The sequence below is a fragment of the Myotis lucifugus genome, unplaced genomic scaffold (assembly GCF_000147115.1).
Source record: "Myotis lucifugus unplaced genomic scaffold, Myoluc2.0 scaffold_265, whole genome shotgun sequence".
NCBI lineage: Eukaryota > Metazoa > Chordata > Mammalia > Chiroptera > Vespertilionidae > Myotis > Myotis lucifugus.
Window position 1 is genome coordinate 1357760 of NW_005871313.1, and position 26815 is coordinate 1384574.

Here is a 26815-nt window from a genome sequence, read left to right on the forward strand (position 1 = left end):
ATTCTTTACATTATTATTTATGTTTTATAAACATTAATAATCTCAGAAAGGTTATTATATTCTTCCTAAAGTCATTTAGCTAATACACACTCTTTTGGTATTTGTATTGGCTCTCAATAGCTTTGCATATTTACTAAATTATATGAAAGTGTTTAACTGCTTCCACATACAAAAATTGTGGGAACTAATTTTTGTATGTGGAAGCAGTTACAATAACATTTTCCCTTTCCATTATCAAAATATATTTATTTATCAATTCGCTAATAGAATTTCAGCATATTAAAGATGTAAGGAAATTTTCATTATAAGTTATATCTAAAATGTTTATCTGTATTCAAAAGTGAACATGAAGAAAATAACAAATCCATTGGCATGCTTTGTTTGTATTACTTTGCTGCCTAGCTGTCATGATAATCACTATTTATTGATTATGCACAATGTAAAGAATGTCAGATAGTGTTTTGAACTAGACATTTGGCTATTTGGCCTTCCAAAGGCTGGAGCCAAAGCTAAACAAATAATTTTTATTGAATACCGAGGCTGATGCCAAACTTCATCTATCTCAAAATGACATTTTTAAAGATTCACACAATGTATGAACGCTGAAGGAACCTAAGGACATACTTTCAGGAGTCAAAATAATGTTGGGAGCTGTAAATTCTTTTAATAGTAAGAAAGACATGTCCCCTTGCCCTCATGGAGCCTACATTTTTGTGAGGATATCTAATAGTTTGGGTTGTTTTTATCACAAAAAAAAATACATAATTATAAACTGTGATATGTTTAAGGAAGGAAAATATGAGGTGCTTTGTGACTAGATTGGGAAAAATAATTTAAATGAGTAGTCAAGAAAAAGCCTCTTGTCCAGCTGGTGTGGCTCAGTGGTTGAGCGTCAACCGATTAACCATGAGGCCATGGTTCAATTCCAGGTCAGGGCACATGCCTGGGTTGTGGACTCAGTTCCCAGTGGGCTCAATACAGGAGGCAGCCGATCAATGATTCTCTGTCATCATTGATGTTTCTATCTCTCTCTCCCTCTCCCTTCCTCTCTTAAATCAATAAAAAAAAATATTATTTTAAAAAGAAAAGGCCTCTTTAAGAAAATGGCATTTAAACTAAGAGCTAAAGGATATGTGGGATTTAGTCAAGTGACTTATGGGAGAAAGAATATGCTAGAGAAAGAGATAAGCTTGGCTTACCTTCATAGCAGGCTGAGAGAATGCCAGTGGTGCTGATGGGACTAAGTCAGGAAAAGAGTAGCAGAAGCTTACGGGGAGACTTGGGGCCAGATCTTGTAAGATCTTAAAGGCATGGTTGAAATTTTGGATTTTATCCTAGCTACAAGGGAAAGCATTTACAGGGTGTAAAAAGAGGTTTTTACTTTTTTTTTTTAAATATATTTTATTGATTTTTTTCAGAGAGGAAGGGAGAGGGATAGAGAGTTAGATATTTTAAACAATTCTTTATCAAAATGAACTATATCCATCTGTACCCATGCTATTAAAATTTTCTTGTTTTTTTGCAGGTTGAAAAATTTCAGTCCGCAGGCCGACGCTCTATCCACTGAGCCAAACCAGTTTCGGCAAGTTTTTACTTTTTAAATATAGCTCAGGCTACACAATGGAGAAAGAATTAGGAGAATTGAAACTTTGAATTACTAACTTTTTTTAACAATAGATACCTCTGACAAATTAGTATAAAATATAGATTCTTTATCCTCTGGAGGAGAGATTTTTGTAAAGGTAGCAATTCAAATATGTATTTCATTGCTGCACACAAAATAGAACTATAATTCCCAACCTCTTTTAATGCTTCAATTTAGTATCTATTTCATTCTCAGAGATCTAATATACAAAATGATCATTTTTATAGCTTTTTAGCTGTAGATGGCACATATATGTCCTTAGAGGACATACTTTAATTATACCTTTGAAGGTAAAGAATAAGAAATTATTACCACAATCCCCACAAGAGGGAATTATTATCCTCTATGTTCCTTTTTTCTCATATTTTTAATTATAATCAACTTATTTCTAGAACTTCAAGAAATTTGCAGGTATCTTTTGCAATTATTATCAGTATTTTCTGTAAAATTGCTTTGATATTATTTCTTTTCTCATGAAGTTAGATTATAATTGGTAATAATTTTATTAACTGGAAAGTAATAAGAAACAGTTGAAGACATCTGATTTGTCACCAGAAAAATTGATGATGGACAATTTTGACATTGTTTATTAGTCCTCTTTTACTCTTTTCTTATAATCCTAGAATTTTGAAACACTTATCCCAAAATATAAATAGCCAAGTGGAAAAAAAATCATGTTGAATTTAGTTTGTCATCATTTCCTGAGCATGAAAACAGCATTGTTCAGATTTCTAGGTATTGGGCTACTTTTGTGAAAAATTAAAATAAACCTTTACAAAGTGTAGAATGTAAGTGTAAGAATAATGTTTGTGCTTCTATAGTGATTTCAGCACTTGCTTCCATCTACTGACTAAAAAATTAGATTATCATTCAAATTCAAATCTTATCAATGAACTACAGATCTTTCAAGGCATCAGTATATCATTATAAATAAAGCATTTCTGGAATCAATGTGAATTATGGTAATGGAACAGTCTATTCAGTCTTGCCTTGTGAAAAAAAATCCCCTAATATCATGATTTATTATTCTTGTAGAGAATAAACAGAACAGTGACTGCATCATTTAATTTTTTTTAGAACAGTGATTTAATGTGTTTCTGACTCAGTTTCATGAGACAAGTTGATATCCCAAATCCCTTTGAGCTTCATTCCTATTAATAAATGTCATGAAATAAGCCAATTTTTAAAACATTAGATAAAATGATAATTTCCAGTATATTCTCATATACATCTATCCTAATAGATGAGCGGTTCGCAACCTGTGGGTTGCGACCCCTTTGGGGGTCAAACAACCCCTTCACAGGGGTCGCCTAAGACCATTGGAAAACACATATATAATTACATATTGTTTTTGTGATTAATCACTATGCTTTAATTATGTTCAATTTGTAACAATGAAAATACATCCTGCATATCAGATATTTACATTACGATTCATAACAGTAACAAAATTACAGTTATGAAGTAGCAATGAAAATAATTTTATCGTTAGGGGTCACCACAACATGAGGAACTGTATTAAAGGGTCGCGGCATTAGGAAGGTTGAGAACCACTGTAATAGATAAAGAGCCAGGGTCTGTAACGTCCAAAATGACTGAACGGACAACCGAATGCCAGGCTGCGTGAGCAGCAGGCTCGGGTGGGTGGGTACTGGTGAGCGGGCTGAACTGCTGACCTCTTGGTCCCTCCTGGGTTGCGGGCGCCACAGCAACCCAGCACTGATTGCCACCGCCAAGACGGGTGTGATGCGATTGTTCGAGGGGCCCCGCCATCGCCCCATAATAGCCCCGCAGAGGGAGGCCCAGGCCACTGGCCGGGGGGCTCCATGATCACCCTGAAGAGGGAGGCCCAGGCTACCCAGCCAGCGGCGGTGGGCAGGGCGTCCCTCTGCAGGGCAATCAATCGTGGGGCTACCGGACTGTGAGAGGGCGCAGACTGGGCTGAAGGACCTCCCCCACCCGAGTGCACAAATTTCGTGCATGAGGCCTCTAGTATACATATATATATAAGGCTAAGTGACCGGCAGGTAGGTATGATGCACACTGACCACCAGGGGGTAGATGCTCAACACAGGAGCTGCTGAGAGACAGCAACTTTGCAGAGTACCCTCTTGCACTCCAGGACCCCTCCGGGGATGTCAGACTGCCGGTTTCAGCCCAATCCTCACAGGCCAGGCCGAGGAACCCCACCTGCCAAAGGGACCCCACTCACTTCGCAGATGCCCTTCGAGCCCCGGCACCACCCCAGGTGTGGCCAGCTGGGGAGGGAACACAGGAGGTTGACTCCAGGGCATATCCAGCCTGTCTAGCCCAGTCCCACTCCGCTGGCCATCTTCTTATTAATTTCCTTTCAATGTACATGAATGCATGCACTGGGCCTCTAGTAATATATAATATCAGAGTTCTAAAAACCCCTTTATAATAGTATTTTTGAACTCAAATTAATAAATAAAGAATGATACATAGCCATCCATAGGTCAATATATTAAGACCCTATCAGATACAAGTACTGTTGCTTATCTGTATGTAGACCCTGTCTTTGGTTTCAAAATAGCTCTTAAATATAAATGCTTGAATTTGATAGCAAATTCCATTTGGTGCTTTTTGGACAACAGCTTTTGAAAATGAATGGATATTTTTTGGACAACAGCTTTTGAAAATGAATGGATATATAGAGCCATATCAAAAGCTTACTTAGTTTAAACAATTTAATACATTTTTGGTCTCTTCAGGATTGAAACTGACATTGCTCAGTGAGGATGGATAATTTTGTAAAAGAGTATACTAGAGAAAAAGAACATTTCGTTATGAATACCTTAGAACTTAAAAATATTCCCAGCAATAGTCTTAGTTTATGTTATAATTTCTAGTTTCATTACTTTTTCCTTGCTTTTCTTTTAATTTTTCATTTAGCTTGGTGAGTCCAGACTATTGATCATTATCATACATAAAATAAATATTCTGCATATTTGCTAGCTTATTGATCTAATTTATATGTTTTTTTACTTCCAGTCCAAAGCCCTTATCCCTTTACAAACTGAAGCCCATCCAGAAACAAAGCAAAGAGTATTGACTAACTACATGTTTCCCCAGCAACCTCGTGGTGATGAAGGTAAATTGTCAGTAGAAATGTCTCCCAAACTTATATAATAATGGACCAAAGAGAATCATTTTCTTCTGGTCTTTGGCCAGGAATACTAATGTGTGGGCAAGGCTATAAAGATCATTACATGACTTACATCAATCATTTAGAGGTTAGATATTAAGTATGAATCTTATCTTCACACTATAATATTTTAAGTAAGATTCCAAAAACATAACTCTCTCTCTTTGTCATAAGAAAATTGACTTTTAGGATCAACTTCTCTTGATGGATTACAAGGCCCAGGATTAGTTGACCAAATGTGGTACCCAGCTCATTAAAATGAGCGAAGAAGAGTCAGATCTTAAGGAAGATTCAGAAAGCTGGTTTAATTCCTGTGTTCACTCATTTCATGAACGAAATTTTAACATTTAATCCAATGATCCCAGGCCCCAAATTATTTCATGTGAAGAGTCAACCACAAAAAGATGACCTGCAAATGATGACTGTTCTTTCTTTTTCAAGTTGAGTTTCCCCTAAACAACATCAGCAATTATGATAGGAGTACTTTTTGAAAAACCTAAACCTTTTCCAATAATTAAATCTTCTATCCTATGGCCACATTATTCATACAGTGTTTACTAGTAAAACAGTATTGCCCTTTACAATTTGGAACGCAGCATAGGCCACTTAGCCCAAGACAGCATAGGCTTTCCTGCACATTTTCTAGTCTTATGTCACTGTCATTCTTAAAAGAGTAAATCCACTTTAATCCACCAGTCAGTTAAATTCACTCAATCCACTTTAATGAGACTAACTTTTAAAATAAATTATTGGTATATGTATTTCTCATTATCAGGGATAATTATAAGAAATATCTTTAGTCTTTGATATATGAACATAAATGAATCATTTTGGAATATTTTAGGATATTTTTATTCATATTTGACTTACAGAATTAGGATAAGGAAAGAGTCACTTTAATATGCATTTTTCAGACTTTAATAAAATTGATCTTTTGAATTTATGAAAGAAAAGCCACCGTGTTTATAGATGGTATAAGAAAAGACTTTTATAAGAATTATGTTTTATTCATCTACCTTTACTTATATTTACATTTTAATATCCCTACGTTATCAAAATATTTCTCTTAAAAAGATGTAAAGAAAAGTGAAACTGCCTTATATTCACTGGTTATTTCTGAGATCCAGTCCCACAGATTAAATTTCTAATTTGTTACAGGGAGTGAGGAGGATCTACTTAGGTAAGGTGATGTTAAGGAATTAGCCTTGTTTTGCTTTAGTTTCCTTTGGAAAGAAGAGTTAGTATTAGAACAATTTTCTTGAACTTTAAGCATCTCACCCTCTGGTTTTTCAGGCAGAAGTGTATTAAGTGAATTTTCAGAACCTTGCAACAAAAAACAAGATATTATCATTAGCCAACAATTTGATGTAAAGATTTATAAGCCATTTATTTTCCCTTAAGTTGAGACACATTTAGACCTTCATGTTAAAGATTAAATTTTTCACGTTTGTTACCCTAAAAATAAACTCCCTTCCATTACCCCGACTCCACCTCACCCACTACCCGACCCCCAACACACACAATGGTGCAATCTTAGACACTTTACAAAACCATTGTTACATAGTTAATACCTTTTACAAAATCCAGGCACAGTTTAGTAGTTACAAATATGGGCTTTGTAATTACACAGACATGGAACAGGATCCTGTATACACCACAGGGAAACTGCATGACTTTGAGCAAGTCTTAAAACTCAGATATAGTTTTCTCATTAGTAAATTGAGGGTGATGTTAGTATTACCATTGTGTTGTTGTGAAGATTAAAAAGATAAGCCTGGCCCAAGTGGTTCAGTTGTTTGAGCCTCTCCTGTACACTGAAAGGTTGTTGGTTCGATTCCAGGTCTGGGCACATACCTGGGATACTGAAGGCAACCAATTAATGCCTTTCTCTCTCTCTCTCTCTCTCTCTCTCTCTCTCTCTCTCTCTCTCTCTCTCCATTCCTCTCTCTAAGCCAGTGATGGCGAACCTATGACACGCGTGTCAGAGGTGACACGCGAACTCATTTTTTTGGTTGATTTTTCTTTGTTAAATGGCATTTAAATATATAAAATAAATATCAAAAATATAAATCTTTGTTTTACTATGGTTGCAAAGATCAAAAAATTTCTATATGTGACACGGCACCAGAGTTAAGTTAGGGTTTTTCAAAATGCTGACACGCAGAGCTCAAAAGGTTCGCCATCACTGCTCTAAGCAGTCCTCAGGTGAGGATTAAAGATTAAAACAGATAATATTTTTAAATGTTTAGTCCAATTATTATTTTTGTCCTATGAAGAGCTCATTCTCTACACTGGAAACTTCCCAACCTCAATATATAATTAAAGCATACTTAGGAAACCTGAATTGTGTTAAGATATTAAAAGACCATCCTAGCTGGTTTGGTTCAGTGGATAGAGCATAAGCCTGTGGACTGAAGGGTCCCAGGTTCGATTCTGGTCAAGAGCACATGACCAGGTTACGAACTTGATCCCCAGCAGGGGGTGCGCAGGAGGCAGCTGATCAATGGTTCTCTCTCATCATTGATGTTTCTCTCTCTCTCTCTTCCTCTCCCTTCCTCTCTGAAATCAATAATATATATATTTTTAATATATATTTTAAAGACCATGTAACAAATATCACTTTCCTCCTCCTTTCCTTTATTTTTCTTTCTCTCTTTATATCCCTTTTTTCTTTGTTTTTTTCCCTTTTAAAAAATTTTTGTATTTGTTTGTAGTACCTATCACCATTGTTTGCATAGAGTACTAAGCTCTATTAAAAACACTTTATGTAAAAGTAAGCAACAATCTTTTGGAATCTAACTGTAGATTTCCAGTCAGACAGTGACAGCTTTAACCCGACACTGTGGGAAGAGCAGAGACAGCAACGCATGACTGTTGCCTTTGAATTTGAAGACAAAAAGGAAGATGACGATAATGCTGGGAAAGTTAAGGTGAACCTTTTAATTATTGTTTCTTACTTTTGCTTGTTCAATGTTCTTATTCAAATAGATTTTGAAACAAATGGAGTGACCCCTGCTAGATGGTCACTTTAAGTCTCAGGGTGGTACCTTTCGTTATAGCAGAATGGTAATTCTGAAAGCATTGTTTTGCTTGAGAATGAGACGAATGTCCCAATTCATCTTACAGAATAGCATGAAAGAGATTCAAGGTGAGAAAAAGCCAGGAAAAAAATCTGGGTGATGGGCTTTTCCTGAGCATCTTATATATCCTTTGATACACTGAAATGTGTGTTTTCTCATCACTGAACAAAACATCATGCAGACTGTTGAAACCAAATTACACATTTATTGAAGAGCCGATGGATGAATATAGTACATTGGTATTAAAATCTCTGAAAGATTCTATGTTACTGGGATATTTTGAAAAGAATTGATGAGTTTTCTTAAGTATGAGGACAAATTTTAAAGGAGGTGAGGGCTAATAACAGGTGATGTTCCTTAGAGAAAATAACTTCATTTTTTTAAACTCTAAAGCATATTTTTTAAAATCTTTTATTGGAACCAATCTAAGTCAAGTAACGAGGTTGAATTTTAAAATCTATATTTTTCATTAACTTTAAAAAGGTCAGAATTGATATAGATTTTATCAATATTAGATCTTTATATTATCATTGTAGCAACATCTTGAATCTCTCATTATTTTTATGGCATTCTTTGTACACTTTTTTTTATCATGGGTACTAATTTCCTAGGTAATTGTATAGTTATTCTATTAGTAGATCTAGATTGTATAATGTGTTCTTTTCTGTCCTCTCCACATTTTATAAACTTTTTTTAAACCAACACACTTTGGAACCTTATTAGAATTAGACAGTAAGGTAATTGACAGAGCATATCTATATGGATTTCCAAATCAAAATGATAATTCTGTTAAAAATCTGAGTTAAAAAATGTTTCTGGGTTGGTAATTAGTGCTATCCAAGAACCAGAGACATTTTTTATTGTGAATTCCTAGAAAAAAATAATACCAAACTAAAAACAAACAAAAACCTTTAGGATCTTATACCTTAGATCCAGAACCAGTGGGTGATGCATTCTATACTGGACCTTTGATTCATTGTTTTACTCCACCGATGTAAAAAAAACTATGCACTTCTTCCTAAAAATCTATATTCAAAGGATCCAAGAGGAAAAGAGTATATTTAATATACTCTGGCATATGTGACAATGAAAACATAAAATATAGTCAATGCAAACAATTATTTAGAAGTCCTGTTTGTGTGTTATGTGCTCAGGTCTGTTTATAATCAGAGTACATTCATTATATTTTAGAGTGCATTTTTCTCTGTGTTCATTTATATTTGCTTTATTTATATTTTGGTAAAACCATATGTGTTTCCTAAATCTCATTCTACTTTACTTCGACTAATTTGAATATTTCCAATGCCATTGGCTATTAGACACAAACAAACTTCTAAATAAATCATCATAGAAAATGTGATGCATGGAATATGCTGAAATCTTAAACGAAATCACACTTTTCTGGTTCATTACATGTACATTCAACTTAACACAATTTTACCTTTAATTTACATAAAATTTAAAAAGGAACCAGTGACCTATGCCACCAACTTCCAAATGGACTAGAATATAATGCCTTACCGATAGTGTGTACAGGGCAATATGAATGCTGCATTGTGTGAAGAAATTGCAACACTTTAGCTTCATATGATATTGGTACCATTTTATTACAGGAATTAAAACTAATTTTTCTGATGGTTATTTTAAATGCATTACCCAGAATGGAAAAAAAAATCAAGAGTAGAAAAATGATAAAGTGAAAGTATTGCTACAGCGCTCCTCTTTCTCCCAGAAAATGGAGATTCCTTCTCCCACAGGATCACTCCTGCCAAGCCCCCTGGGAAAGGGGCCAGCGTGGGATTACTCTCCAACCTGCCAGACTGTCTGGCGATTGCTGCACACCATGGGCCAGGTGTGATCAGCAGATCCAAGATATGCCCGTCCCCCAGAATGACCCACAGCTGGCATGGGGTTGTATAAGTGGCCTCCAGCAGGAAAGGAGCATGTGCACTCCATTGCCAGTTGCAGCACAATCCACCACTCTTCCCTCTCTAAGTGGCAGACAGGTAGGCCTAGGTGTTTGGGGTAGGAGAATCCCCCATGTAGAGGCAACCTTGGAACAGTGGTTTAAGGGGTATGTTCTGCATGATTTGGGGTAAGAAATGTTGATCATAGAAACGTACCAACTGCCAATGTTTGATCCCCATTTAATTTTTGTTCATTGACATTGGCAATGGGGCGGGGAGACCTGAGTCAGAGGGGAGGGAACATAATATGAAGTGCCTAATGGGGGGATAACTGGCATGGTTTTTGAGGTGGGTGCTTCATTTTTTATGTTTTTATTTTTAAAGGTTTATTTTTCTTTAAAGTGTGGGAATACCAATAGTCAAGCAGAATGTTGATGACGCTATTGAGAAAAATCTAAATTGTCCTCACACATACATACATTTTTTAAAAATATTAATTCTGGGGGAGATTAAATAACTAAACTTGATTCTTAAAATAGATTGAGATTTAAATTGAGATTTGCTGAGAGTGAACTTTAAGCACAAAGATGGTGTCTGTTGAAAAGCATCAATTTACCTTTAATTTGAAGGCACAGATGATGAGAATTCCTGTAAGAGAAGACTGGTTTGGGAGTTGTGGCAAATAGGGTTTCTTTATCTCTGTGGGTTGGGTTCAAGAGTTTAATGGTGGGGGGAGTCTTGATGGGATGTGAAAGAACACTGCATTTTTTGTAAACTTTACCATCCACATGTAATGGACTAGATTCTTATTGTCTTATATTTTTTCTGCAATATAAGGCAAGCTGAGAATGCATTTTCCTAACTAAAACTGCTATATGTTTTCTTTGTGTCTAAAATGTTCTAATTAATTCCTAGAATAAGATATTTAACAATTAATAATCATAGCATTAACTATTATTTCTCTTACTGGAATTTACAACCAAACCAAAATAGAATTTAATCATTATATAAGAAAAGCACAGTTCTGTGTGAATTCAAGTATCACGTCTAAATGCCCTAGCTATTAACACTAATTCTTTCTTCATTGCTACATTTTGGGGAGTCTCCAACATCTTGCAGCTGCTATTTGCATTTACTGCACTTTATTTAGATCTAAGATATATAGAATTTTATGAAAAGCTTCTATTTTCCAAAATTTAAGTAAAATAGCATTTCAGTAAAAATTTTGCATTTTAGTAAAATGTATATGTGAAATGAGCAAATACTTTATGGTGAGTGATATACACAACATTTTGGTAAGAGCATAATTGACAGATTTTTTCCACCTATGTGTATAATAAGTGAATGAACATATATATTTATCCCATATTAGAATAAAGGAATATTCCTAGCCTACATATTTAGAAATATAAAGAAACTGCTTTTGTATTTGGGCATTGCTGACCTATTAATATAATTGTGTTTATGATCATGTTTGTTCATTTCTAAAGTACAGCACACAAGAGTTGAAGAGTAGAAAGGAAAAACAATCTGGGAAATGGTATAAAATATGCTTTTACAGAGCTTACAAATATAACAAAATTATAAAATTATAGCTTAATTTAAAAATAAATTATAAACTATTATGTTAGCTTCATGTTGTAAAAAATTGAAATTATGTTATTTAATCAATAAAATTAACATTTTAGACTTATAGTATTTCTTCCACAAGAGAGTACAAATATGTGCTACACCTGTACCAGAGAATAGCTCTGAGTCAAGTAATATTTGTGTAGCATAAACTTTTGACTGAAAGACCTGAGTTTGAATTTGGGCTTTGATACCTACTAGCAATGTGATCTTGGGCAGGTAACTTACACTGTCTGAGCCCTGGGTTGTTGTTTTTTTCCATTAAATAGGAACAGGTGCTATAATGACTTGTGAAAATTAAATGATATGTAATTATAATTTATCATAATTATTAATTAATAATTTATTATTTATATTTAAAATTGTGGTAAAAAATGAAATGTGTGTTATATAAATAGCTAATAATAAGTTAACTATCCTTATAAAACATTTTGCCTGGTGCCTGACACATGGCAAATACTAAATAAATGATAGTGTTCCTGCATGCAATCTGAAAAAAAATCACTCAGACAGTATGGTATTGCAGTTAGACATATATAGTAAAATCTGTATTTCCGAAGGAATCCAGATTTTAAAAATACATAAATAGAATATATTAGAAACAGTATCTAACCTCTGCATAGAATCTATAAATTTTCAAAGGACTATCACATTTATTATCTCATTTTAGCTCCAGATTAGCATAAGCGTGTGGGAGAGACATTATCACTCCCATCTATATATATAAAAGCCTAATATGCAAAATGTCCTCTCTGGAGTTCAACCTACCGGGAGTTTGATTGCTCGCTATGATGTGTGCTGACCACCAGGGGACAGCGCAGAACAAAGGAAGGCCCCAGCCAGCAGCCAATAGGGACCCTACCTGTGCACGAATTTCGTGCACTGGGCCTCTAGTATTATATAAGTAGAAATTGATAGCTGGTCAGGGTAAATCTGGCTTAAATTTAGGTTCTGCTGGTAGACTAATAAATGGAAAGCAAGGAGCTTATTGTATAGGTAGAACAAACCTAAGTTTTATGAGACCTGAAGTTTCCACAGTTTTAAGAGGGGCCTCTTTAAGGAAAAGAATATAAAATAACTGTGTAATACATAAAGCAGGGCCTCTCACAAGGCTTTGCAAGCAACCCATGCAAGTGACAGGCCCTAAAGCACAAGCTTCATTAACTTCATGGTAAATCCACTTCTGTTTCTAGATTTAAAAATATTTATAGAGATGAAATACTCAAACATATTCTGGTGGTGTGACCAAAATATTGCATTAATTTGCTTATAAAATAAACAGAAAATATTTGTACTATAGCCATTAGTAAATAGCCATATAATTGTGTCAGATGGGACATAGCATCTACAAAAATATATTACATTATTCAGTGAAGTATTTAATTCAATTAAAGAAGAATGCTTCACATTTTTGCCTTTGATTTAATTAGAAGCAATTTCAGTATTGAAGATACTTTAAGGAACATAGAATTTTAACTTAGTGCCCTACTTGAGAATTATTTCTCATTCATATGTTGCTAATTATTAAAAATTAAAAGATGTTTTAATTGGCATTATAGTTGTACCATTCTATAGTTTACAGTTTTAAATGTAGTATTTGCTTTTTAGTCCTTTGATATCAAGTGCTTTTAAACAAGTTCAACAATAAAATTTTAAACTTAGATTTAATTAGTGATTAACATTTCTACTACAATTTAAACAGCAGATCCAAGATGCATGCATCCCAATAGACTTTGTCTAGCATTGATATCATTCTTTTTATGTTTATTTAAGAATGCATTATAAATTAAGTGCCCTGAAATGTATTTATATTACACTCTAACAACTTACACTTTTTCTGTAAAGTCAAACTTTTTCTTGAGTTATATTTTTATAACTTTATTTCTATATATTATTAATGTCATCCTTATTTATTTGGGAGCATAAGAGATTAAATTACATTTAAACAATACATACACTAGCAAAATTAATTATCTGGTTTTTCATCAGCTTTCCAAAATAATTGAGAAAATAATTTTGTATTTTTTACTGAAAGGAATGTTAGAAATCATCCAATGCCAATATTTGAGAAGGAAAATGAGCCACAAGAAAGACAAAACACTAGAATAACAAAGTTGGTGGATTTGCTAAAACTGCAGATGAGCAAAAGTGTTTGATTTCATATTCATAATCCTCAGATCTATACCACTATCATGGTTTCTTACATCCCATGAATTACATGGGTGTGTGGGGGTGTATATACCTGTGCCCTTCCCTCTTTCTTTTTCTCTCTCTCATTCCCACTCTTCCTCCTTCAGCTTCTCTTCCACTTGCTCCTCCTCAACCCCCACACACTTTCACAGACACATACTCACCACAATCACATAAACCATTCCATTTTGTAAAGTTGGTTCTACTCAGATACAAAAAGGCATAATTTTTGGAACAAGCCTGGCCATGTAAATCTGCCCCTTATTTTCCCTCCTGCTCCCTTTTAATCAGCATGAATAGTTTATATCTATTCCATGTAAGTACTCTGATGTTTCAATATTCTATATGGAATATCTTACATTTTCTCTCTCTAAGTTAAATGGGAAAAATAATCATTAATATATGTTTCTAAAGTCAGATTGATACACCAAAAAGGAGTTCAAGTATAGAAATAATATCTGAATAAACATAAGTCAAATTTTACGTTTGCCTAGAATGTCTTAGAAAATGTTCACAATTTTTTTATTTCTTTTTAGTGTAAGAGAAATAAAAGACATTATCTACAAAGCATGTTACTTTATTAGGGTAAAAATTAAATTTAAAGCCACCCTGAAATATGTTTTCTTAAATGTTAACAAGAATTAGCTACCCTACCTTTTGATGTAACATACCAATTAACAGAAAGCTGAAGCATATTTGAGTAGCAGATATTGTCCCCTCCTGAGTTTTTAAATAAGTGATAACTCATCCTACTTATAAATCTTTTGGGGTCTCCTTCATCACCTGCATTGATATTTTTAATATCAAAATAATTACTTATAAATAATTTATGTAGGGAAAAGGACAGCCTCTCAAGAAAATATAAAAGCAAATGAGAGCCACAATTACATTTTTCAGAGATTAACTGTCACTAAAGTGTTGGATGTACTGCTATTTCAATCATTATAGGGTAGGTCTAAAGATAGGATATAATCCAAAAATTGTATTTAATCTAGACGGGTGGGCAGGGGTGAGAAAAAATCCCACAAGCAGAATAAGAGAAGAACTCTAAGTGTTCTACTCTACAGAACAGTTTCTCAGCCAGCTCAGCACTCACTATACTGCATTTGGTTCTACTACTACACATAAAGTGGAGTAGTTTTGTGAACATGCTTGCTGAAGGTATTTTGATATTAAATTTCTTTTTATAAACTTCTAGGTTGAAATAAACCTAAAACGATATCCAACTCCTTACCCAGAGGATTTAAAGAATATGGTAAAATCTGTTCAAAATCTGGTGGGTAAGCCAAGCCATGGAGTGCGTATTGAGAATTCAAATCCAACTGCTAACACGGAGCAAACTGTGAAAGAAAAATATGAACACAAGTGGCCTGTAGCCCCAAAGGAGATTACAATGGAGGTATTTCAAGGTTATTGGTAATTGCCAGTGTGGTTTGGATTTTTCGGAATTACTAAGTCATACGTGTGATTTTTTTTTAACTGAATAGATCTTCCTTTAAAAGTACATTTTGTTTCCCAAAATATAAATGGAGTCTCTCTACTCTTTCAAACTATGAGAGTTGCATTTAATAAATCACAGATAAGTGATACCCTCATGGCCTAAAAGCATTAATACAGCTCCAAAAGTTCCAATATACACAGAAAAAATAATTTGCTCACCCAGCCAGTACATGCATTATATCATTTTCATGATAGTCTTTTGGCAACCTTAAACTTTTATTGTATGAGTCATTAGAAGAGACTAACTGAAGATTTTTTTACTCTGCAAATCTCAGTAAAATTCCTGATCAGATTTTGAGCCAAAAATTTTTTCAAATATTTTTGTGTTTAGGTTACAATCTTCTAGGAAACACTACTATAAACAACAAAAAGGGGGAGATAACTTTGAAATTTAGCTTTTTTCAATCTAGTCATGGGAGTTTAAGTCCCGTATTTTTAATTAGATATTCATCCTTATCAATTTGTTTGGTCTGAAAAGAATTCAACTACATATATGCCACCTCTGCACTATCCCATCAACACTTCAGATAATTTGCTTATCACCTTTTTATCTTCATTAGATACTTAATTTTTATGAAAACATCTAGAAGTTACTATACCTCTTTCTCTAAAATCTAGATCAGTGAAACTCTTTTACAAATCTGCATTTCAGAGCATCGATTTGTTGCATTGATTAAACACCAACTGTATATTAGCACTGTGCTAAACACTGTGAGAGAGAAAGAAGAAATATAAAACGTGTGCATAGCCCCCAACTAATTTAGGGCCTTGCCAGGTAAACTTAACAAAGATGAAGTAAGTAGAGAATATATAATATGAAATATGATCATATGGTTACTTGTGTGATGGAGAATGTAATACTCTAAGAAATTAGAGAGATAAGCAATCATTGCCAATCAGTTAAAAAGTTACTTGAAGCAGTTGCTGTGATCAAACATCAAGTGTCCCCAGAAAATCAACGTGAAACAGAAATTAGAGTGGTAGTATCTAATATGATTCCAAGGTTTGAGAAGGTAGACGTGGTGTCCAATAGGTGCACACATTCCATTAATAAGTAGTTTTGGTTATTTAAAAATAAAGTAAATATCACAAAGTAGGTCATAAACATATATACAAGTTTGGACCTAATTACTTAATAAATGGGACTGTTAGGTATTTCTTTAGTCTAGGGTCCATGTATCAAAATTATTGAGACACCAAAGGCATTCGTATACCAGGAATTCAGGAACTTCTGGCCTTTAATTGTTTTGTGTCAGAGCTTTATTCACTGTACCCTTCTCCCTTCTTCCTTCTCTCCTCTCTCCCTGCTTTCTTCACTCCACAATATCCTCCATCACTATATTTTAACTTTACTCATAATATTATATTAATGTATTCATATCCATAATATATTGTATTAGACCATCAGAGTTAAGAAGGATTCTATTTTATTGGCCATATGGTAGTTTGATGTTGTGAAAATACATTTGATTCAACAAACAGGGGATAAAATATGTACAGGTATGGCAGCCAACACTTAATTCAAGAAAAATTCAGAGAAATTGTTTTGGCCTTCAATAAACTTCTGACTGGATGAAAACATGTTACCAGGGTTACAACATTAGACCATATCAGTCATTCACTTATTCAACACATATTCATTGTGCCCCTACTCTATAGTAGGCACTGTGCTAGACACTGAGAGGACAATAGTGGACAAAACAGACGTGGGCCCTGCCCTCACGAAACTCAGTCTGCAGTTAATAAATTAAATAATAATAAGTGTTTTTATTATATTTAATGCAAATAAGCAGGGTGATCAGAGGGTCCTATTGATCAGGGTGACCAAGGAAGGCCTTTCTGTTGAGGTAATAATCTTTATCCTGAAAATTAAAAAAGGAGGAATTTCTAGCTATGTAAAGAGCTGGTGCTACAGACTGAATTTTTGTATCTCCGCCAAAATTAATATGTTAAAACCTATGTGATGGTATTTGGAGGGGCTCTTTGGTAGGTGATTAGTAAGGGTAGAGCCCTCATTAATGAGATTATAAAAGAGACCCAGATTGCTCCCTAGCCTCTTCCATCCATCATGTGAGGTCACAGAGAGAAGATGGCCATCTATGAACCAGTTGGGGTATAAGTGTGAAAGTTTGATCTAAACATATAAGATAATTATTGAATGTCTAAGGCATAATGGGGAAAAAAATAAAACCCTTTATTATATTTACATTTCTGCATTGTACAACTATTTGGTTTGTTATTTTGACTAAAACAAAAGGCCTATACTTCAATATTAAATGTCATAAGAGTATTTTAATATTATTTCAACAAATAAGTTATACTTGTACTTATAGACTATTAGTACTAGACAGAAATTTGGACAGTTTCTTATTTTCAATTACCTTCGTTTATTGATGAATTGAATAAAATGTAGAGAGTTACACTTACTTTCCCAAGGTAACCTGGTCAATAAATGGTAAAGCAGGAATAAAATGGAAATAGGCCACCTTGTCACTGACACTTTTTTGAAAGTCTATATATTTTATGCCTTTCATGATCCCACTTATCAAACTTGCATCTGTTTCTACTTATACATTTCTCCAAAGATGTGTAAACTTTTATTCTCTGTTCTTCCAACTTAAAATTTTGTCATAAGTTTCTTTGAAACAACTTTCAAAATCTACAAAAACACCTATTTTCCTCTTCATCTCCAGTATGTCCATCAATCCCACTCTTTCCTTTCCCTCTTCAAATCTGACACTGCATTTTAAGTGTCTGCTGTTCTCCCAGCTGAGCTCACCAGGAAGCAGCACAATATTCGTGGAGGTCATTGGACTACAGCCCCAGGGAATCAGGCCTCCATGCTGGGCTTTTGTCCGTCTGCGTCAACCTTGCTGAGTCTCAGAATCCACCTCTAGGAAATGAAATGAAAAGATCAACTAGATGATCTTGAGTCTTCTTCCCCTAAAATATTCTTTAAACACAAAAACAAAAGTATCAAGTCTACCCAGGTTTTTCACAGGCAAATATTCCCATAACTACCTAACCAAAACAACCCAAAAGATAGAACTTAAGCCAAGATTTAAAGAAATGGATGTTTCTCTGCAATACCCGAAGCCCTAAGCCTGTCACTAGGGAGACCTTAACATTTATCATAAGAGCTTCTATCTGATCATTACTCTCAGATTAATCATCAGTCAGGACCCATCGCATTTTTTGTATTTTTGTCCTCAAGTATATTCTTTCTCTGAATTAATAAAATATTTCCAAATGTGTTATATTAATGTTCCAAACTAGCAAGTACTAATAAATGAAAATAAATCTGAAAATTATTTTTTTTATTTCAAATTAACCTAAAGATTAAGGGACAATAGACATAAAGATAACTGCTGTGCATAAATTTACATCAGTAGATACATAGACAAGCCGTTTTTTAAAATATCTAGAAAAAAGTGAGAATTTGGTATTTTTGTCTTTCCTAATTCTCTACCACTACATGGTTACCTGGGAATAATAATTTGAATTATAGAAGTTGTAAATTTATAGATTTTTTTACATGTTAAATTGTCATTATACAGTTCTATTCTCATGCCAATGTTGCTCATTACACTCAATGAATGGATTTAGAATGAAGATTTAGCAGGCTAGACTGATATGAGAAAGCTTAGGAACAAAGCATGATAGAATGAGAGAAACTGGGATCACTTGGGAAACAGTAGGAATTAAAAGGGAGATTGGTGGTAAAAGCAAGACTTAGAGGATCCAGTTTTGCATTAATATAGCTAAGAATTTTAAAAAATTCCAGCTAATCAGTGATATACTTTCTTTTTAAAACTCTTAAGAAGTTTTCCCCTTAGAACTCCTACATGGCTTATATTATATGTATCATATTACTCATATAAGGCTTATCATAATTGAATCCTGGGCTATAATGAGTTATATCTCATCTCCCCAACTAGATTATAAATTCCCAGCAGTATAGGTGACATCTTGTCTTTCTTTGGAACTTGTACAGTTCTTTGCACAGTGTCAGGCATATAAACAGCATTCAACAAATGTCTGATGAATAAATGTACTCATTTAAATTAGGAAAAAATTAGGGCTTACCTTAGAGATACATAGGATTCACTACTCCCAGTGCTCCACAGGGATTTAAGTTTTAGAAACCCCATCTTTAAATCTGAACCAAATAAAATATTGCCATCTTGGTTAACCATTGTTTTAAATGTTTACTTTCCTTGTCCTATATTATTATATCTCTCAGGATTCTTTTGTTCATCCAGCTAATGATATGAGGATTGGGGAGCTTCACCCTTCATTAGCTGAGACCCCTCTGTACCCACCCAAACTTGTTCTGCTAGGGAAGGACAAAAAAGGTAACATTGTGAACCTGATGTGTAAAATACACCACAAATGCATGTGCATGATGAATCACCAGTTGTAAATTATGATACACCATAGTCTATAGAAAAATTTTACAATTATGTACTTCTAACATTTATCGATATGCTACCTGTTTTTATCCTTACTTTTCTGTGTTTATAATTGTCAGTGTTCAGAGCATTGTAATATTTTCCCTTTACATTTCAGAATCAACTGATGAGTCTGAAGTTGACAAAACTCACTGTCTGAATAACAGTGTTTCCTCAGGCACTTACTCAGACTACTCGCCTTCCCAGGCCTCCTCAGGATCCTCTAACGCCCGGGTTAAAGTGGGGTCCTTGCAGACAACAGCTAAAGATGCAGTACATAGTTCTTTGTGGGGTAACAGGTGTGTTTTCAGAATTCCCTCTTTTCTGTTCCCAAATGTTTATTTTCAGCAACTTATGAAAATGAAATCATCTTAAGTTTGGAATTGTATCAGCACATGAGTTACATAGAAAATGGAAGGGGCAGGTAAGCAAATGGAGGCCCCTGGGATTTCCAAGAGCACCTTGAATCCATTTTATAAAGCAAAGCCATTGTTTAAGGGAGAGATTGTAGAGTAATAACAGGTTGAGATGATAGAACAGAACAAAAATTTTTAAACAAAAATTTTTTCCCAATACTTATTATATTTATGTAGTCATTTCACCACTCATAATGGTGTTATGGATAAAGCAGCGGTTCTCAACCTGTGGGTCACGACCCCTTTGGCGGTCAAACGACCCTTTCACAGGGGTCGCCTAAGACCATCCTGCATATCAGATATTTACATTACAATTCATAACAGTAGCAACATTACAGTTATGAAGTAGCAACGAAAATAATGTTATGGTTGGGTCACAACATGAAGAACTGTATTTAAAGGGCCAGAAGATTGAGAACCACTGGATTAAAGCAAGATGTATGTAAAGCCCTTGTATGCCTAGTACAAAGTAAATGTTCAATAAATTTTTCATTGCTGTCATCATTTTATCACTACTTGGAAAAGTTAGAATACAGGTGAAAGTATTTAATCTTTTCAAAATGGATCCTACTCTATATTACCTCCATTTTACACACAAAAACAACTAAAGATACAGACCACAATAAAGCGACTCGATGAGGTAGTATTTGCCCAGTTCTGATTCCTTGTTTTGTAACTTGTTGCTGTTTTACACTACAAATAGCAAATAAAAATAATCATCTATATATATAAAGGCTAAGCAACCAGCCAATGGGCCGGTAGGTATGACGTGCACTGATCACCAAGGGGCAGATGCTCAACACAGGAGCTGCCCAGTGACAGCAACTCTTGCACTTCGGGACCCCTTGTGGGATGTCGGAAAGCCGGTTTCAGCCCAATCCCTGCAGGCCCTGCAGGCCAGGCCAACGGACCCAACCTGCCGGAGGGACCCCGCTCACTCCACAGATGCCCTTTGAGCCACAGCTCTGCCCCAGGTGCAGCCGGCCAAGGAGGGACCGAGGGAAGTTGGCTCCAGGGTGTGTCTGACCCTTCTCACCCAGTCCCACCCCACCAGCCACCTTCTAATTAATTTCCTTTCAATGTGCACGCATCTGTGCACTGGGCCACTAGTATGATATAACTAAACAATGACTTTCATTCATATTTTACTGATAATATCACTACTGTTGCCATAAATTGTTTGGTAATTAATAAATAACTTTCTATTCACTGATGCCCATGATAATATTAACTCTTAACTCCTTATAAATTCATTATTTTTTTTCTATAAGCTGAGATTAATTTAGGTACTTTCTTCATTAGCAAAAACACTTAAAAGTCTTTTGCTCACTGATAAAAGATATATAATTCAATATTATTATTGTACAAATGGTTTTAAAAAATTGACATCTTCTAGACATACTGTGGTCACTGGTATGAACATGCCAATGACCAAAAGTCATCCTATATAATAAAAGCCTAATATGCTAAGTGTACGGTTGGCCAGTCAGCTGTTCAACCAATCAAAGTATAATATGTTAATGATACGCTAAGGCCACTCAACCACTCGCTATGACATGCACTGACCACCAGGGGCAGACAGTTGACTGGTCAACCAAGCACTATGACATGCATTGACCATCAGGGGACAGATGCTCTGACCAGTAGGTTAGCTTGCTGCTGGTGTCCGGCTGATTGGGACTGAGCAAGATGGGCCAGACACACCCTGGAGCCCTTCCACGGTCAACCTCCCGCATCCCTCCCTCCCTAGCCCTGATGGTGCACCGGTGGGGTTCCTTAGCCTGGCTTGTGCCCTCTTGCAATCCTGGACCCCTTGGGGGATGTCAGAGAGCCAGCTTCAGCCCAATCCCAACTCCAGGCCAAGGGACCCCACTGGTGCACGAATTCGTGCACTGGGCCTCTAATATAATATAATATAATATAATATAATATAATATAATATAATAATAGAGTCGAATAGAACATAATACAATATGCATTCTAGATAAAGATACATGAGTATGTTCCCTATGCAATGGGTTTAATATTTTCAATACCTGGTCTTCAAATAAATTTTATTTGAAGACAGTTTGGGTTTATTAGGTACACCAAGCATTTACAGAACAGGTACTCTCGACCAGTAGTTTGTAAATGTCATGAATCAGAAATTCCAGGAACTGGGACCAGGAGTCAGGTGATTCTAATTATCAGACAGGCTACAAGACCAATACAAGAACTATATCATTCATTCATTCATTCATTCATTCAACAAATATATTTTTAATACCTACTCTGTGCCAGCCACAATGGTGGGCCTGAAGAAAAAAAATCTCTGCCCTCATACTAGTAAGTTTACATTCTAGCAGAGGACACAAGATAATACACAATATAATAGATAACTAAAATATATAGTATGTTAGAAGTTGTTGATTACTAGGAAGAAATTAAAGTCAGAGCAGGGTAAAGGGTGGATTTTTGTACATGAAATGGTAGTGAGTTCTTAATCATAAGAGGGGTATGGGTGAATGAGAAGTTCAACAAAGGACGGTGGCGTTCTTGACTGCTTGTTCCCTTTCTGGCAAAGACCCATTTTCATACTTCTTCCCATTGTCTTCACAGGATTACACAACCTTTCCCACAACCTCTTGATTCAAAGCCATTACTCAGCCAGCGGGAGGCTGTTCCCCCAGGGAATCTACCACAGCGCCCTGACCGGCTGCCAATGAGTGACACCTTCACTGACAACTGGACTGATGGCTCACATTATGATAACACAGGGTTTGTTGGCGAGGAAACCACAGGCGAGAATGCCAACAGCAATCCTCTCTTAGGTTCCAAATCTAGAAACCCACCTGCTCATGGACGCAGGCCTTTGATCAGGCAGGACAGGATTGTCGGCGTTCCCCTGGAGCTTGAGCAGTCTGCAAACAGACACACGCCGGAAACAGAAGTGCCTCCTTCCAATCCTTGGCAGAATTGGACCAGGACTCCTAGCCCTTTTGAAGACAGGACCGCTTTCCCTTCCAAGTTAGAGACCACCCCCACCACCAGCCCATTGCCTGAAAGGAAAGAACATATGAAAGACTCCGTTGACATACCTAGTCCTTTTTCTCCAGGACTACCATGGGAGTATCACGATTCCAATCCCAACAGGAGTCTTGGCAACGTCTTCTCGCAAATCCACTGCCGTCCGGAATCTTCTAAAGGCATTCCCATCAGCAAAAGCACAGAGAGGCTGTCCCCACTCATGAAAGACATCAAGTCCAACAAATTCAAAAAGTCACAGAGTATCGATGAAATTGACATTGGCACCTACAAGGTTTATAACATCCCCCTGGAAAACTATGCTTCTGGAAGTGATCACTTAGGGAGCCACGAGCGACCGGATAAGCTGTTGGGGCCCGAGCACGGCATGTCCAGCATGTCTCGCAGCCAGTCGGTCCCGATGCTGGACGACGAGATGCTCACGTATGGAGGCAGTAAAGGGCCCCAACCACAGAAAGCGTCCATGACCAAGAAAGTCTACCAGTTCGACCAAAGCTTCAATCCCCAAGGAGCCGTGGAAGTGAAAGCCGACAAGAGGATGCCGCCCCCTTTTCAACACAACTCCGAATACATGCAGCCGCCCGGCAAGAGCCTCGCCAAGGATCTCATCAGTCCGAGAGCTTACAGAGGGTACCCGCCCATGGAGCAGATGTTCTCCTTCTCCCAGCCATCTGTCAATGAGGATGCCGTGGTGAATGCCCAGTTTGCAAGCCAAGGGGCCAGGGCAGGCTTCTTGCGAAGAGCCGACTCCCTGGTGAGCGCCACAGAAATGGCCATGTTTAGAAGGGTCAGTGAACCGCACGAGCTGCCTCCGAGCGATCGGTACGGCAGACCTCCGTATAGGGGCGGTCTGGATCGCCAAAGCAGCGTTTCAGTGACTGAGTCCCAGTTCCTGAAAAGGAATGGCAGGTATGAAGACGAACACCCTTCATATCAAGAAGTGAAAGCTCAGGCGGGAAGTTTTCCGGTTAAAAACCTTACCCAGAGGAGGCCATTGTCTGCAAGAAGCTACAGTACAGAGAGTTACGGTGCCTCCCAAACCAGACCAGTTTCAGCTAGGCCTACTATGGCAGCTCTTTTGGAAAAAATACCATCTGACTATAACTTGGGTAACTATGGTGACAAGCCATCAGATAACAGTGATATAAAGACGAGGCCCACTCCTGTGAAGGGAGAGGAGAGCTGTGGTAAAATGCCGGCAGACTGGAGACAACAGCTGCTTAGACATATAGAAGCTAGAAGGTTAGACAGGGTATGTTTGGCATTTCTCTGTAAGAATATCCCTCCTGCCTTTAGTTTTATTTTATTGGCATTTCTAAGTCCATGTAGTGAAGCATGAACTACATGGGTGAATAGATGATCAGCATTTTGTTTATCTTTATATTGCGGGGAATTGGTCATTATAGTTTTTCATGGATGTTGTTTAATGCTCTTGGAGAGTCCATAACCTGTAGGTGAGCTGTTTATCAAATCTAGCCTAAATATTGTTAGCAAGAAAGAATTTCACTTGATTATATGGGATGGTGCTTCAGTCACTTTCGAGCCATTAAGGCAAATTGTCTCTCCGAAGGCACAAAACTGTTCTCTGGTGACCTAAAGGGTATGATTTTTATTGAATCCATAAAAAGTGAGTATTTTGCCCCTTTCTGCATGGACACACTTTTATTAAAGTCAGGTCTAATTTGTTTATAAAATTTGCATATAGTTACCGCTTTGGGACTACTGAAGTTATTACTTCAAAGGAGTAATAATCTTCCCAAAAAGAAACAGAAAAATAAAACAAGCAGACACTGAATGCCCCCTACATGTTATTTTATTTAATAAAAATCCCGCCATTTAGAATGTTAGTCTTTATATAGAAAGAAATGTTTAAATTCAAATCATACTACAGACAACAGAAATAGATGATGTCTTTATAAAGACTACAAATGTACAAATTAGTGTGTATATTGCAGCAAAAAAGGAAATGAATACCATTTCAGATAAAAAATTAAGTCACAATGAAGCATGGAATGCATAATTATTTGAGGAGTAAAAAAAATGTATAAAGCCTAGAATTATTTTTGTTGCCTATTATTTCTCTTTAAGAGGAATTTGGTCATTCATTTTCTAGAACTGTGACCAGTGACCATCATTATGGAGTGGCCTTTCTGTGCCCTGCATTGACCGTAGAATCTTAAAGCTCTTTTTTGTGAAAACAGGGCCTTTTCTCATTTTGTAGGTTTAAAAGCTTCAGTGTAAATTGGGACTCTGGGTAATAATACACCATTGGAGTCTTTCCCTCAATAGTCTTATTATTTTACTTGGTGTCCTACTGAAAGCACAGGTCACTGCATTTATCATATATATTTCCTTAACCTTGAATTTTGTGTTTTCAGGTGTACTTTTTCTAAATAATTATATTGCTTGTAGGTCGTGTCTACATGACAAGAAAACAATCATTGTTAGGGAAAGCGTGAACTAATAAGTGTGGGTGTGGGTGTTAGTTTCTCACTGTGGAAATTGGTTCTGCCTTGCCAAGTATTTCATCAGAATGTCTGTTTCAAATAGGTGTGCTCAGTCCCATTGAAGGGAGCCTCATCAAAGCCTCATGACTGGCTGTCAGTGGGAGACACCTGGTCGGTTGTCACCATGCCTTACCTCAAGTTACACCCTCCATGTAGACAGATAACTTGGAGGGCGAAAATATTTGGGGCCAAATAATACAGTACAGTTTGGAAACTCTGGCCTCGTGTAGACACGACCATACGTAACAGGGTAAGATGAACTAGTCAAGAAGGGTTATAAGAAGCTTTTCAGAGCGTATGTACAATGATGAGTAATTTGAGGCAGCAGAGGAGTGAGTGGAAACAAAGCATAAAAAAAGAAAAACAAATTCTGAACATTTGGTACCATCATTCTCATTTACTGGTTTCCCAGCTAAATGGTTTCTCTCCTTGGATCAGAGCTACTGACAAGTAGGTGACTCCTCTAACTGGAGTAGGAATTTGGAGGGAGGAAGATAAGACTGTGAGAGGGGGGTTTGGATCACCAGAAGTTTGGAGACACTGCCTGTCCCAGAGTCCAGATACATAAGAGTTAGCTCATATATTTCCCATTGCTGTGACAGCACCTCCCTTTTCAATTAGCCTCCATGTATCCCTGGTTTGGTTATCATTTTATTAGTGTCTTTCATTTTTCAGAGCAACTTCAATGTATGTTAATAGCTTCTCATTTAATTCTGACATTAAATTGCCTTAGAGAATTGCTTCAAGTCATTGAATCCTAGAAGCTCTTCCTCTAATTTTTTCCAAATAAGATTTCCGCTCCCTCTCAATTGACGTACTGAGTTTTTCAGGCTGTATCGTACTTAAAATTTCTCAGCTACTCAACAAGATGAATCCAGGGTTCTGAAGCACAGATGTGTTGCCTAAAACTAGTTTTGACATAGCTGTGCTACTGAACATTCTGTCCAAAGTCAGATTGCACCAGAGACGTGCTGTGCTTCTTTCGCAGTGAAATTTAATTGATCAATTTGAACCCTGGAAATCAAATAGTTACATTGGAAACTATAGATCTTTGTCCAGTCCTCATAAAACAGAACTGCCTTTAAGCTCCGATAAGCTTAACAGACCAACATGATATTGGTTAAAGCTCTGGGTCGGTACTTGGAGAGGCAGCTCCAGGTACAACGCTGGATAAAAGATGTCCGTTTTTCCTCTAATTTAACCTCAAGGCTCAAGCTTGCACCACAGAGCCCCACTGTGACTGAGAGAAATTAAAACATGAACCCATGTGTCTGAGACTGCGACTCTTCTAGAGGAGCTG

At 36.3% G+C, this 26815-nt stretch overlaps 1 protein-coding gene across 1 annotated transcript in view; it reads left to right on the top strand.

Moving 5' to 3' along the window:
• Window positions 1-26815, top strand: part of LRRC7 (leucine rich repeat containing 7) — a 307069-nt gene that overhangs the window by 204037 nt on the left and 76217 nt on the right. The window contains exons 12-19 of the mRNA XM_023762876.1: window positions 4559-4562; window positions 4658-4757; window positions 7617-7741; window positions 9649-9897; window positions 14816-15016; window positions 19361-19472; window positions 19687-19867; window positions 22583-24260. Of these exons, the coding sequence (XP_023618644.1) occupies window positions 4559-4562; window positions 4658-4757; window positions 7617-7741; window positions 9649-9897; window positions 14816-15016; window positions 19361-19472; window positions 19687-19867; window positions 22583-24260 (2650 nt within the window). The remainder of the gene's footprint in view (window positions 1-4558; window positions 4563-4657; window positions 4758-7616; window positions 7742-9648; window positions 9898-14815; window positions 15017-19360; window positions 19473-19686; window positions 19868-22582; window positions 24261-26815) is intronic.